This window comes from Centroberyx gerrardi, chromosome 5, assembly GCF_048128805.1.
Source record: "Centroberyx gerrardi isolate f3 chromosome 5, fCenGer3.hap1.cur.20231027, whole genome shotgun sequence".
Taxonomy (NCBI): domain Eukaryota; kingdom Metazoa; phylum Chordata; class Actinopteri; order Beryciformes; family Berycidae; genus Centroberyx; species Centroberyx gerrardi.
In genome coordinates, this window is record NC_136001.1 from 15,299,901 (window position 1) to 15,314,375 (window position 14,475).

Consider the following 14,475-nt stretch of genomic DNA (forward strand, 5'->3'; position numbering starts at 1 on the left):
GCAGGCAGGCAGGCAGGCAGGCAGGCAGGCAGGCAGGCAGGCAGGCAGACAGATGAGACTAAGGGATTCACTTGCGCCAGCACTAAAACAGGCTAACACATGTAACACATGTAATGTATTCTCCGGTGGTTATACCCATCTGATGTAGAGTCTAGCCAGATTGCTTTTTTTTGCCTTTGCCTCCTAACTGTGGGAGTGCAGAGCAGATGCTAAACCCCAGCCTATGGCAGGGCTATTTTTTTTTCTTTCTTTCAGCTCTGTCACTTATTGACACTGTGGGACACAGGCAGGATTGATGTTCCTGCCTGTAATAGTGTAGCAGGCTCTACTTGGGCTATCGATCCCACTGTTTCCAGCCTCCATCCCTACAATATACACAATATATTGTCCTCCACCCTCGGAATATGATTAAGGACTGCATCAAGGGAAAATAAATAGAGGGATAAATGAAATTAAAGTGTATTGATGGGTGTAATGTGACGGAGGAGGGGGTTAGGATAATCATGTCTCTTGATTTATTTAATGCACAAACACATAAGGGGTTTTCAACCTTAATAGATCACTTAAACTGTCGTTTACTGCTGTCTGCTTAGACCGCAATTTATGAGGGGATCACCACCATAAAATGTATCTACAGTGTTACCACCTTAACCATGAACCCAGTCCTGTTTATGTAGAAGAAAAGTTCAGCAGCCATGTCCAGTTTATCTACTATCATTTATATTGCAGGTTTTACTTCATATTGTGATATACTATTAAGACCAAGACCAATTCCATTTCAAAGGAATTAACAAGTAACACCACTAATCAATCTAATCAGTTAGAGCACAATGGGAATTACACAGGAGGTCTTAGTCAGAATCTATTGTCCTCTTGCTGTAGGTGTCGACGCGTTCTGCAGTGTCTGTCTGTAAAAGAGAGTATTTATCAGATAAACAGAGTTAATCTCATTTCATTTTCCACCTCTTTCCCCACTGACCTTTTTTCTCCTCTTCAAAAACCATAATCTCCCCTGTCAGCCTTCATTTTGATTGTGTGTGATGTGTGAGGGGTGAGTGTGTGCCGGTGACAAAGAGCAAGAGTGAGCGAGAGAGGGAGAGAGAGAGAGAGAGAGTGTTAGCTGTTCCAGACTCTGACCCTGTTTTCTCAATCTGACAGGTTCTCCTGGCCAGACTGTGTGACTGTCTGATTGGGACCTGGTGTGTGTCAGGAGGCTATGGTGAGGCGATGTACACTGGCTGGTTTGAGGAGAGACGTACCGGCGTCGGTGGGGAAAGAAGGAGAGGTGGAGGAGTGGATCTTCATCCATGGCTGTGCACCTTGCTGTTGTTCTCGGCTCTGTGGGGCCAGGTGTGCCCCCAGTGCCCGGACAGCTGCCACTGCGCCTGGGACACGGCCACGGTGCTGTGCTCGGACGCCGGGCTGCGGGAGATCCCAGAGGGGATCCCGCCGGACACCGTTTCCCTCCACCTGGAGCGCAACTACATCCGGAGCATCCCCGAGAGCGCCTTCAGCGAACTGCTCCACCTGCGGGACCTGCACCTGTCCCACAACCGCATCGACTCGCTCTCCTCGGGGGCGCTGCGGCATCTGGGCCCCGAGCTGCGCCTGCTGGACCTCTCACATAACCTGCTGAGGCAGGCCAGCAGGGAGGAGTTTGGCTCCACGCGCGCCAAGACGCGCCTCTACCACAACCCCTGGCACTGCGACTGCGCCCTGCAGGAGCTGATGGAGACTCTGAACCTGGAGCCCGAGACGGTGAACGGGATCATGTGCGAGAGCTCGGTGCGCGGGGCGGGCGAGGGGAGCAGGTGGGAGGACCCGACGTCTCAGGGGGAACACGCGGGTCAACCCCTGGTCAAACTGCTGGACTCTGGGGTGAATTTCTGCAGCCTGCAGAGGAAGACCACTGACGTGGCCATGCTGGTGACAATGTTTGTGTGGTTCTTTATGGTGATTGTGTATGTGGTGTACTATGTGAGGCAGAACCAAGCTGAGGCCCGGAGGCATTTGGAGTACCTGAAGAGTTTACCCAGTCCACGCAAGACCCCCATGGAGACAGACACTCTAAGCACTGGTTTCTGAACTCATGCTAGACTGCAATTTAAATGGAATAATCCAGTGCCATTTATGGAGAGCGACTGATGAACTTCAAAATGCTGTATTTGGACAGAGTTAACTGTAAGCTGGCTGTAGAAGATGCTTCTAGATAAGAAATGAACTGTTTACAACTGTGAGCTGTGATTGCAATATTTAATTTTTTTGGTAAATACTGTGCCCCCTATGTTTTTTTATTTATTTATTTATTTATTTCGTCAGGGAAAATGCACATCAATCAACAACAATATCACAAGGTAATGTCAATGTAAATGTTGAACAGGGTTAACTGTAAGAGCTAATTTGCACCCATAGTCCCTGAGCAGTTAACAGTTTTTCCAAATCCTGATGTATGTTTTCTTAATTGAATGAAAGTGAATATTTATTTTCTCCTATTCTACCAGGTGGAATGAGAGGACAGTGAGTGTAATGAACAAAGAAGTGCAGTGGAAGAAAGAATGAAATAAGAATGCAGAGCAAGAGAGAAAAGGGTTTCAACATCAATATCTTGTATCTCTGCTTCTAGTCCTCCTCCCTTTACTTCTGCCATTATGGCCCATGCTGTGTCCTTTTATCTCCCATTAAGGTCTAATTAGTGTTGTCTGACCAACTGGCCCTTAAAAGGCACACTTGAAAGGCACTAATCAGCGTGTGTGTTTATCAGGTCAAAAGGGAGTGTGTGCACCCTCATGTGTGTGTCTATTTAATTGCTTGTATGTGTGTGTGTGTGTGTGTGTGTGTGTGTGGTTAGTACATGTGTGTTTTTGCGCATCATACAGTAATTTTCACTTTGATATGATTGATTTTCCATGCATGCTATATAAGCATTTCCCATTAAAAGATCACTAAGCCAGTGAGAACTGCTGATCTAAATTTACTCTCAGGAAGCGACTAGCTGGAGGTGAAGTGTTTTGTCTCCAAGCTACAGCAATCAGCTCTAAAATATCTGGACAGCTTAGTGTACATACAGCCATCTCTGATATTGAGAAATTTCAAAAGGTTCAATTATTAAGATGCTCATTGTTAGAAATTAGATTAATGCAGCCCGTTATCCTGAGAGAGGCTCTGTTAGTTTAGATTTTAATGAATCTCTTGAGTGCCGCTTTTTCAGACCTCTCTGCACTGACTGCTGTGTACAAATTGTTCCATTTCTCTATTTTCCACGTAGACTGTCTCATAATTGATATTTTTTTTCACTGTGAAAATGCGAAAAACACTTTGATAATAAATGGAATAATTTTCTCAGTTAGTAAATTTAATGGCAGTGATGTTAAGGCTCTTTAATGCCATTACTGAAAAGCGGCATGCGTATAGGTACACTGAATATCCGGCTCAGTGTTCCACATAAATGGAAAAAAACTCGACTGGATTAACAGCCACCTTTTCTAATTTCACTTCATTGTAATCATATTTGCTGTGGCAATACCTGTGGAGCATTATTTTATGAAGGGGGCGGGGGGTGTATTGTATGAGTATTAGTCATTCTTCACTGTTACTAATATGAATTTTAAAAGGCCTCTCTCAATTTGACATTTGACAGTTTTTTATTTCATCTGTGGTCAAGAGGATATTTTCCACGTGTCTGTAACATGTACAGTTACAGCTTTTTGTTAAGTGTTCATGAATATCATAAAACGTCACTGTATTCCATTTTCCTCATCTGGGAATTGGACTGGTAAAGCAGTTAAGAGTTAAGTTAAAACTTAGAATAGGTTGACTTATACTGTAATGTGCTACATGTGGTATGTGTGCTTTGTTATGGTATGCAGAGAAAGATTCTGGTTGGTTGAGGACTGTGGTGTTGTTCAGGGTTAAGATATACTGTGAATTAGAGCTAGAATCAATTAAAATCTGCGAGTAGAACAATGTTGATATTGTTATGATAACTGGTAAAAGTGTAAAAGCTATATAGGCTTTGGTATGTCGTGGTCAACAAATCACGGGCCATGATCTTGGAATAAAAAGGTGGATATTGTCCTGTGACTTTCAAAACTGCATCTCTGTTCATAAACCTGTGGCGCACTGTTGGTGTAACTTTACATACTCTAGATGACAGAGTATTTCTTAGATGTTAGCTGTTTGTCTCAAATCATGAATCTAATGTTGATATACCAGGGTTCAGTTTCTCAAATGCATCTCTACCATTAAGATCATCTTTGGCCCACATTGGCACATCAAGGCACATAGATGCTGTTAGTGCCAAGATGCTGTGGAAACCCCAGTCCAGTTAATTGGGATGCCAGTAACCCAAAAACACAAGAACCAAGCATGTCCTCTGTGTGTAGTTTTTTGTATAGAATTTTTTATTGGTGATGTATTTCTGTCCCGGTGATTTGTTTTCTCTCCTGTTTGTATGCCAATAATTATTCAAACAAGGATTACATCATAGATTTGGAAACCAATACATTAAATAATAAATGAACTATCAAAAAGTGATTTCAGGAAAAAAAAAAAAAAGACAAAATATATAAAAAATAAAACAAACATGGCTCTGTTTTGTTCATAGAAATGCTTCTACCTTTTATTGCTAAGGTGAAAGGTCAGGCAAGAAAATGAAAATGAATAGGAGAAAAGAAGTACAGGATGACAATATAAATTCACAGAATGTGCTGATCATGGTTGGCAGTGTTTCCCATTTCTACTCTACCATGCGTTAAAAGCAATGGAAATAATTGAAAAACTATTTTACATATACAAAAAAAGTACATGATATGAACTTTTACCACCTCCTTCTCCAACTTTTTGCTTGTTTTTGCTATCACCAACAAACAAAAGAAAAACAAAATGGCCCGGCTATCATCCATCTCTCCACTGCCTTTCCTTGAGCGCTCTAAGCCGTTTCTCCCCCTGGAAAAATATCTGGCCACCACCACAAAAACACATAATGGAAATAGGGCACAGCAATAAGGTTAAGTATGACTTCTTTCAGGAATTTTGCACTGACAGAAAAAAGGAAAAACATTAGGGGAGAGTAAAAACCGTTGCCCCAGATATTTCTTGCAAACGTGGGGGAGAAATAACGCGGGGTAAACAAAACAGAAAATAAATCAAATAAAAAGCGACTTCAGTCTGTTACTTGGTTTTGTCTTTTATTTCCAATTTACATTAATTAAAACGTAACAAAAACAAGTCATGATCATAATAATAATAATAATGCTATTATTATTAATAATAATACTATTATTAATAATAAAAAATATACACAACCTCACACATATGCACCCTCTGCACTGGCCGACGGTGACTCCCTTCTCTCTATGGGAGCAGTGGATTGAGTAGTGATGTAGAACTGGAGCAATCAAGTAAGCCACGCCCCAAATCTCTTCAATTATGTGTGTGTGCCAAGGCAGAGGGCACGTCCTGTGTGAGGGGACAGCTAGGGACTGATGGGAGGAAGTCGAGAGGGATGGGGTCAAAGGTCATAGCAAAGGGGGCAGCAGACACCGGGCTTTCATGACCAGGCTTCTCACAATACGGGTCACATTGATATTTTGCCTGATATTTGGGTTTGTAAACTCAGATTCAGGGGTAAAAGGCCTTATTTTGCTTCGTGTAGTTGCTTTTTTTTTAGTGTGAGGTAGCTTTAAAATATCAAAACAAAAAAAATGAATAAAACTAAAAAGAAAATTCAATTCAGGATTCAGTCCAAATTGGACATGTCTTGATTAAAAAAATTCATCATGGACATGTTTGTTTATGTATGGGGGCTGAAGCAGGAGGGTGGGGCAAGGCAGGGATCGCTGGACAGGGACATTTATCACACTGAAATACAAAATCCCAGGGTGAAATGTACTCTCTGAGAAACTGTATATATATGTATACACACATATACATATATATACATATATACAAGTCACTACATATCAGTATCTGGTTGTTTAAAAAATACAGACTGTTTTACAACAATAGCACCATTGATTTTATTATAATACACAGTAACTTTCTGATACACTGTGGTGGTAGAAATAGGAACACCTGCACTTTCTAACGTAGCTAGATTTTTGGTTTCAACAAGATATGTATGTTTTAGTGGATATGGTAAGGGAGTGGGGGTGGGGGGTGGAGAAGAGGAGGAAGTAAGAGAGGATGTTGGAGGATAAGGGTCTTTTTTAATATGTGTAAGTGGGCTTTTTTACTTAGCAACACACTCAGTCCTAACATACCTGGGACCCAAACCTAAACAATAAATAAATAACACCAACACATTGTTCCTCACTCTCGTTCCCTGGCATGTTCCCTCACTCTCCTCGTACTTCCTCCTTCTTGTTCGTAGGGGGGGGGGGGGGGGGGGGGGGGGGTCGCTGTTCACCCAGGGGGGGGTGGGGGCTCTGCGGGATGCTGGGTGTCCATAAGGGGCGATTTAACTGGAGGCAATGCTGGATGAATCGCAGATGACAGTTGCTGGTGCCATTCAGTGCAGATATCCTACGGAGTACGACTTGGAAAAGCACTTTTTACTTAGAAAAAAAGTCCCATTTTAAAAAAAGTGTCTTGATCTTTCTTTTTCTCTCTTTCTCTCTTCCTTTATTTGAAGTGTGTTCTTCTCTCATCTTTTTGTTGTTTTTTTAATTTCCACTTCTTTCTTTCTCTTTTTCGATTCCCTCGCTCTTTACAAGAAGCAGACTGCTCCTACATCGACTCCAAACTCCTGGTCTGCTCCACCGATATCCATGGGGGCAATGTCCACAATGGGCAGACGGGAGGTCTTCTGCGATCTGTATTCAATCACTGTCTTGCCCCACTGTCCTGTGTGTTTCTGTGGAGAGGGAAAAATCGCAACAATTGTTAGATGACCTTTGACACCTCTAGACCGCCAGAGAATGAGATTGGTTTGGCGAGTGTGCGAGTGAGCAACAGAGAATAAGAGAGACGGCGCTTGAGTGTCTCTCATTTGTGCATAAGCGAGGGAACACGAAACAAAACACCGCGTGAATTTGTTTCATAGTGTATTGTGTACCAGTGTGAGTATGTCCTTCTCTTTGTGTACTGCTTGTCTGTTCCATTATATTATGTACCGATGCGTGTGAGTACTCACCGTGCAGCCGTCCTCCATCACGCTGTAGGTGAAGCGGCTGTTGCCCTCGGCTCTGATCTCCACGTCGTTGGAGCCCTGCAGCAGCACGGCCTTCTTCAGGTTGCCCGTCGAGGCGTCCATGTAGGCCACGCTGTTCTTACAGTGGTAGGTGAGGTTCTGGGAAGCCTCGGTGGACAGCAGTCTCAGGAAAGTCATCTGGATGGCGGCAGTGTTGGGCGCCAGGCTGTCATCGCCGTAGCTGAACTGCATGGGGCCGCCGGTGAGGGGGGAAGAGGGGAAAGTGAGAATAACAGTGTTATGATGGCTGTTACAATCATTTTGATCATAGAAACTGTCATGATCATGTCTCATATTTATGCTAAAATGCTCATACTGAGACTCAGATTGATTGATTACACTACTAACAGCACTGGAGGGAATATTTCAGCTTAAAGAGTAACTAAACCCCAAAGTGGTGAAACCTGATTATTGGCTGATCTTTGGTGCCAGGTGATGTCACCTTCTACAGAGTGGTACAGGTGGTGACATCACCTGGCACTAAAGACCAGCCAATAGCAGATGGCCAGTTCAGTACCCTACTTTTTACCATCAGATGTCAGACTTCACCAAAGATTTGGCTTTGGGGTTTAGTTACTCTTTAACTGATTGCATAGCAGACTGGAAATCATGTTAACGACTCACGTGGAATCCTCCGTTCATTGTCTCTCCGAACCAGACGTGTTTGCGGTCCTTGCTCTTGCTGGACCACCAGTTCTTGCGAGGGATGCTGGAAGGCTTGGGGTAGACGCAGGACTCGCCGGTCTCCATGTTGCAGAAGACCTTGATGGCGTCAATGGTGCAGCCCTGGTTAGGATCGATCCAGTACTCTCCTACAGGCAGAGGGAAAGAGGGAGGACCACAATGTAAAGACAACGTAAAATAATTGACAATCTTTGGAAATTTATCTTAGAATTCTGTCATGTTATGCTAATATTTCAAAAAATGGACTCTGAATCATCCACATCCAAACGTCCCCACACTACACACACTACACTTAACCCAAATCCAGACTTTACCAAACTTGAACTGCCAACATATACTGAATGTCTACTTTATTGTCTCACCCCAATTTGACCAATTCCTCTCCCTGTCACTCACCGCTCTTCCAGTCAGGATGGCAGAGCTTCAGGTCTCTGCAGGTGCGAGCGGGGTTCTTCTTGGATCCCTCGGGGCTGCGGATGTTCTCGATCTGGTTGTTAAGGGACTTGAGCGTGGCGTCTACCTCAGCGTCGTGCTGGCGGAGGTTTCCGGAGGCCTGGTCAGCCCTCATGTAACGCAGGGGATCAGGGGCCTTCTCAGGCTGAGACAGGCCAGCGAAGGCAGACATGTCGATGCCAGGGCCAGGGGGACCAGGAGGACCGGGGGGTCCGGGGTTTCCTGGGGGACCCTGAGAGGAAAAGAGGAATGGGGAGAAAGAACGAAGGGTTATACTTGGCTCCCCCTTTCTTGTGTTGTCATCACTCCGCCTGATCTTGAGTCTTTTTGGCTCACAAATGGTGGAATGACCTTTCTGCTCCAAAGAAAAAGACAAATCCCTCCCCATCTTCTGTCATAGATGTAGAAAACTTGTTCAAAACTCCCACTAATTGCTCTCAAAAATCATATTCTATCTCTCTCCTTAGCTGTAATTATTTTTTATTGTCCTAGCACTTCACTCTTACATGATCATTCTATGGTCACAGGAATATTGTGAGGGGTACTAATGCCCCAACCCGTTGTAATTTTGGTGATCTAGCAACTGATGCTAATTCTACTGTTGCACTCATTGTGAGCCACTCTGGATAAGAGCGTCAACCAGATATATATGTAAATGTAAATGCGTGTTACAGAAGAATTTTCCATCGTCACTTAGGATATGATTCAGATGGTTATAAGTATGCTGCAGCATGTGAGGTCAATTTTGCGCCACCATAGAATATTCCTTTACAAGTCAAACAGAGAGCGTGAGGAAAGATGAAAGAGAGTTATACTGGATGTATTCACTGGAAAGTGAATCAGTAGTGTGGATCGCCACGTTACATCATATGGGACACATTTTCATCTGCTGCATTACACTTTTCAAGTCGCTCACTTCATATCCAACACTGGCATCATTTAGCAAAGGGAATCATAATGCGATATTATGTGGTGTGAATTTTGCACAGTCAAAAGCTATTCCTGTTTGAATCAGAATACGCAATATGCATTTATTCCACCCGTGAAGGCACTTTGTATTCGTGAATGCATAATTTGCAATGTGCATGTAACGTATGTGTTATGCATAACTCATGGTTGCAATTAAGTGTTGTGATTCAAGTAGGTATCATGTGAAAGAGCCCATTTACCGGCTAAAGGATATTTTTTAGCATCTTATCATTTCTGCGTTAGCGGGACTCACAGAGGGACCAGTCTCTCCAGAGCGACCACGGGGTCCAGGGGGTCCGATGGGTCCTGGCATACCGTTGGAACCGTCCTTTCCAGCGGGGCCAACAGGTCCAGGTGGTCCCTATATACACAGATGGAGAAAAGCTGTCAATATCAAGCTCTAAAGACCTTGCATGTTAAAAAAAACCAAATTTGATTGAATTACTGGAAAGGAATTTGCATTAAATGTAATATTCATGAGATTTCTCACAGTACAAATGCCGACTGAGGATCATTTGTCAGATCGCATGACCACGTAAACTTAATTTTATCTTAAGAGGCAAACAGTTCTCAGATCAGCACTCCTATTCTTTGAGTATTTTATAAATATTTATACTCACTCTTGCTCCAGAAGGTCCAGAAGGTCCAGTGGCACCCTGGTCTCCAGCTTGACCCTTGAAGAGGAGAAAAGATAATGATGATAATGATAAATATAGAAACTGTAGTTGAAAACTATATCTACTACAGCTACAGTGAGGAACTGAATGTCAGAGGGATGATGACAAGGCAAATATACTCTGTAGCCAAAGCAAGGATCAATTCAACGATCCTGTATGATATCCTTTGCTTGGAACAGAGCTAGGACACAGATATGTTTACATTCAGTGTGGATACTTACGGGAGGTCCAGGCAGACCCTGCAGACCGGTGAAGCCTCTGTGTCCCTTCTGTCCTCTCTCGCCACCCTCTCCAGCCTCACCCTTGTCTCCACGGGGTCCTTGGGGTCCCTGAGAAGGAGTGCACAACATCCTTGTCAGGGAAAACTAACTAAGTATAAATAGGGCATGAAACTTTTTTGTCAACTGGCCGCAGTGGCTCGTGGATTCAGAATTTCACCAGACAATTTATTGTATTCGCGTTGTAGTGTTTGCCTGGTGACTAATGTTATTTTCAAGTCTTAATTCTGCTTTGAATTATAAGAATAATACTTTTACACAATGAGTTATGTGGTCTGGATAATTAGGATATATCTGTGAAACCTTGGGTAAAATTTTGCGATGGAAATATCAATTCTGTGTTAATTTGCTTTGGCCAGAGAGAATGCAAAACTTTTGTGTGTGTGTGTGCTGTATGTGTGTGTGTGTGTGTGTTTATATTCAAAAATATACATACAGCCATTCCTCTAGCTCCAGCGGGTCCTGAAGGTCCAGCAGGCCCTTGGGCTCCCTAAGAAAGAAAAATGAAACAAAGTTCTGAGTTTACAATAGAAATATAGTGCTCTAAAGGTTTCCTGGTGCATTGGTTTGAAATGACAGAGATGCATTTAAGATATAAATGTTGCTATATTTAAGAGTGGAATGCTGTCATCTACTGACAGTTTTCCTTTTTAAAAAATTATTTTAGTTTGTTTTTTTCCGTGTTGCCCGCAGCCAAGCACCTACATGCTGATGTGCGTACATATCACTCTTGTCTCAATAAATAATCATTTACTCATAATCTGTCTGCCCCCTTGTCTCTATTTCTGTCTCTGAATTATACAGTGTGTTCAACAAGATGGATTCATATGGTGCTGTCATCTGCCTGTCTTACTCGATATGTGCTGCTGTAGCTTAAGAACAGGGTCCGACTTTCCAAAAGCATCTTGGTAACTCTGAAAGCCAACTGTGTCCATTGACTTACAATGGAATAAGGACAACTTAAACGCTAAGGAGCATTTAGAAACACCCAGCCAATTTGAGCTGATAAAGTTAGTAAAATAGAAGACATTGATAAAGCTCTGCTGAAATGTAAGCAGTCAATAAATGAGAGATATTATTTTCATCTATCAATATGGCACCATGGTTATCGAGGCAAATTCAAGTCAGTCAGAAACACTTGAGACACCCTCCTATCCTATCCCCGCTATCACATTTTGTTATGGTTTACAGCACTTTATAAAATAAGTCACTTTATACAAATCATGTCTGTTCTTTACTAAGCAGTATCTAATTAACTTCCCACCTTACATTTTCACACAACTTCCACCTCTCATAAGAAAGAGCAATACATCCTCACCATGAATGCTCCGTGGGACAGTACTTTTTTATTTTTTATTTTCAATTTTGCTTTCAGTTAAGTTAGTACTCACAGCCTCTCCTCTGTCTCCCTGTTTGCCGGTGGGACCAACTGGGCCAGGAGCACCAGGAGAGCCTGGAGCACCAGGAGCGCCAGCAGGACCGGTGTTACCGCGGTCACCCTGCAGCACAGAGAGCACAACACAGGCAGAGTCAGTCATGGCAAAGGAGGTTACAAATATAGAGATCACTGTTCACAGTCTACCCTGTATTTGGAAATAATGTTGACATAAAACAAAATTTCCTCTATATACACATATGATCAAAGATGTTTAATGAAGACATTGTTAAAATTAGATTTTGTTTGAGTGGTTGCATTTAAAGTTATTGCATTTTCAAAAACCCTAACCCTGACCTAGTATAATATCTCTGCTAGATGCTAATTCTGATGAAGCATGATGCCGTTGATCTCACCTTGATTCCAGTGGCACCATCTCTACCAGGGGGGCCATCAGATCCAGCATTGCCCTGTCAGATGACAAAACAATATTGCGTGTTAAGTAGCTTCTACTTCCTCTAAGTGAGCTGTTTTTCAGAATACTGATCCATTGCATAATAAATCCTAGTCCAATTTAGACACAAATAAATAAGCGCATAATAAGGCGTACACGTAATATACTGATAACATACCCACAATTTGTCAGAGGACTTTTTCTAGGGGTCCATACATGACAAAAGTAGCAGTATATTTCAATCAACTTCCCCAGGCTGACACCAAAATTGACTTAATTTTATTCTTGGGATAACAACAGTTATGAGCCACTGGACTAGATATAAGGTGACAGAGTTGCATCAAAAACAGCCATGCTGTGTGGGCCATTCCCTGACCTCTCTGCCAGGCTCTCCAGCAGGTCCAGTAAGTCCAGGGGGTCCAACAGGTCCAGGGGGTCCGCGGTCTCCACCGCCGCCAGGAGCTCCCTGCTTACCAGGCTCACCCTGAGGAGAGGACAGGACGATGGTTAGAGGGTGAGCAACAGGGATTTTACTACACTTAAACTCAAAGTAATAATTTACAAGACACATCATGAATTAACTTGACACAAAAACACAACTCATTAATTGATCCACCCACTAACTTAATTCACACTCCATATTATATGAGTGTATTTGCTGCCATTGTGTTGTTGTCATGGGTTTACCACTGAGCTAAGGTAAGTCTGGCTTCAGAACACAGATGAAAATACATGCTGCTGCGTGTGAAGCTATTTTTCCTGTCAAAGAGTCATGAAACAATGAGAAGAGGTTGGCTCTACTGTAAACTGATCTTGGTTCAACTGTCAGGTTTTCTTTTGATAGTGTTTTATGTTAAAATTCTGATGGAGTAAGTGGATAATATAGTCAGCACATGTCAAATGAATGAATTCGGCATCCCTTCTTATGTATCTGTGGTCTGTGAATATATATATATATTCAATCTAACATCCAAATGAATTGTAAATGTTTTTGTAAACATCTGTGTGAAGACAGCTAGCATTAGTCCAGCGTATTGGTTTGCCGATATATCAGGCCAATATTGGCCATTCAATAAAAATAAAAATATTTCCCACTGCTGATATGATGGAGGTGAGGATATGCTTTTACTCAGCCAGCTTTAGGTGTAGCAGTCTGAAAATATCTGCAATGAAATCTGCCTAACCCTGCCTTAAAGAGCTGCTTACCTGCTGTACAAATTTCATTAGCATGAATTTTATAGGAGAGTTTTAGTGTCTCATGATGTAAATGTGTTTCAGAGGCTTTTCCATAAAATTTAGGGAAAACACTGGATCATGAAATTTTGAGGAGTTTTTTTTTTTTTAAATATCTTGGCATGAAAATGGTCAAATATAAATAAATAGAACATAAGCACAAAATATTGGTCATCAGCAGCTTCAGTCCAAAAATATTGGTACTGTTATTGGCCTTCAACACCCATATCAGTTAAACCCTAAACACAGTTGCTGCCTTCAAAGAGACCGACTTGTAGAAAACTCTTCTCTACAGAAGCTCATAGATATCCTCAGATAAACAGAACTTTACATCATTAAAAATATATTCTCTGCTTGAAGCATTCCTGAGTGGGTTTTGTCTCACCCCCACTTTCTTTCCCTCTCTTTCATGTGCATTGATAAATAATTAATGGTGCGGACGCGCCTGCTGAGATGCTGTAAGTAGGGAACATGGCTCATGTCATATATCAAATAGCATGAGATGTTGTTAGTCGGGGGAGCTTCTTGTCTCATGTCATATATCAAATAGCATCGGTTCACCAGGAGACGAGTCCTGGTTCATGTGAGATTTTAATTACGATTCTTGTCCAATTAGGACACTTCAGTAGACACAGAAGCTGTCTGCGGGTTGTCTACCTTTCCTAATATTGAGGTACAAAACAGTCAGTGTTGTGATCTTAAGGCAGATTTATGAATATTTATGTAGTTAACAGCCAGTTTATTTTATTGAAGGATACAGAACAGTATGTCACTTGCAATAGCAAAAGAGAAATAGCCCTTGTCAAGACCATGACTCATTGGCAGCGATGTTGTCATCAACGTTAACAGACAATCTAACTAAGGTTTAGTGTAAGAAATGTCTCATAATCAAACCAAAAAGAACGTTTATACATATGAATCATACAACTTAACTTAGAACCATTTTGGAGCATTTGGTAGATTATATAATTTCATAAGGTGATCATTAAGGTACTTACAGATGGTCCAGGCAGACCGGGGAAACCTCTCTCACCACGCTGTCCAGGCAGACCCACAATACCACGCTGGCCGGCCAGACCCTGAGGACCTGAGGGACCATCGGGACCCTGAGAGGGAAGAGCAGGGAGGAGAGAACAACAGCAGGGAAAGGGATAATTGTATAG

General features: G+C 42.4%; 2 protein-coding genes across 3 annotated transcripts in view; one reads left to right on the plus strand and one right to left on the minus strand.

Moving 5' to 3' along the window:
* The first annotated feature begins 1,227 nt into the window (after window positions 1-1,227).
* On the plus strand, window positions 1,228-2,085 carry LOC139929713 (leucine-rich repeat-containing protein 3-like). Its single transcript, XM_071922704.2, has one exon. It carries the CDS (start codon window positions 1,228-1,230, stop codon window positions 2,083-2,085), a length of 858 nt encoding a protein of 285 aa, XP_071778805.2.
* A 4,036-nt stretch (window positions 2,086-6,121) lies between these two features.
* The window catches only part of col2a1b (collagen, type II, alpha 1b), a 50,851-nt gene continuing 42,497 nt past the window's right edge, over window positions 6,122-14,475 (minus strand). For both annotated transcript variants that reach the window (XM_071922688.2, XM_071922685.2), the window contains 12 exons: window positions 14,311-14,418; window positions 12,456-12,563; window positions 12,042-12,095; window positions 11,642-11,749; window positions 10,687-10,740; window positions 10,194-10,301; window positions 9,916-9,969; window positions 9,549-9,656; window positions 8,270-8,558; window positions 7,814-8,001; window positions 7,133-7,375; window positions 6,122-6,853 (listed from right to left, as the gene is read on the minus strand). In XM_071922688.2, coding sequence (XP_071778789.1) covers window positions 6,707-6,853; window positions 7,133-7,375; window positions 7,814-8,001; window positions 8,270-8,558; window positions 9,549-9,656; window positions 9,916-9,969; window positions 10,194-10,301; window positions 10,687-10,740; window positions 11,642-11,749; window positions 12,042-12,095; window positions 12,456-12,563; window positions 14,311-14,418 — 1,569 coding nt within the window. In that variant the 3' untranslated portion in view covers window positions 6,122-6,706. The remainder of the gene's footprint in view (window positions 6,854-7,132; window positions 7,376-7,813; window positions 8,002-8,269; window positions 8,559-9,548; window positions 9,657-9,915; window positions 9,970-10,193; window positions 10,302-10,686; window positions 10,741-11,641; window positions 11,750-12,041; window positions 12,096-12,455; window positions 12,564-14,310; window positions 14,419-14,475) is intronic.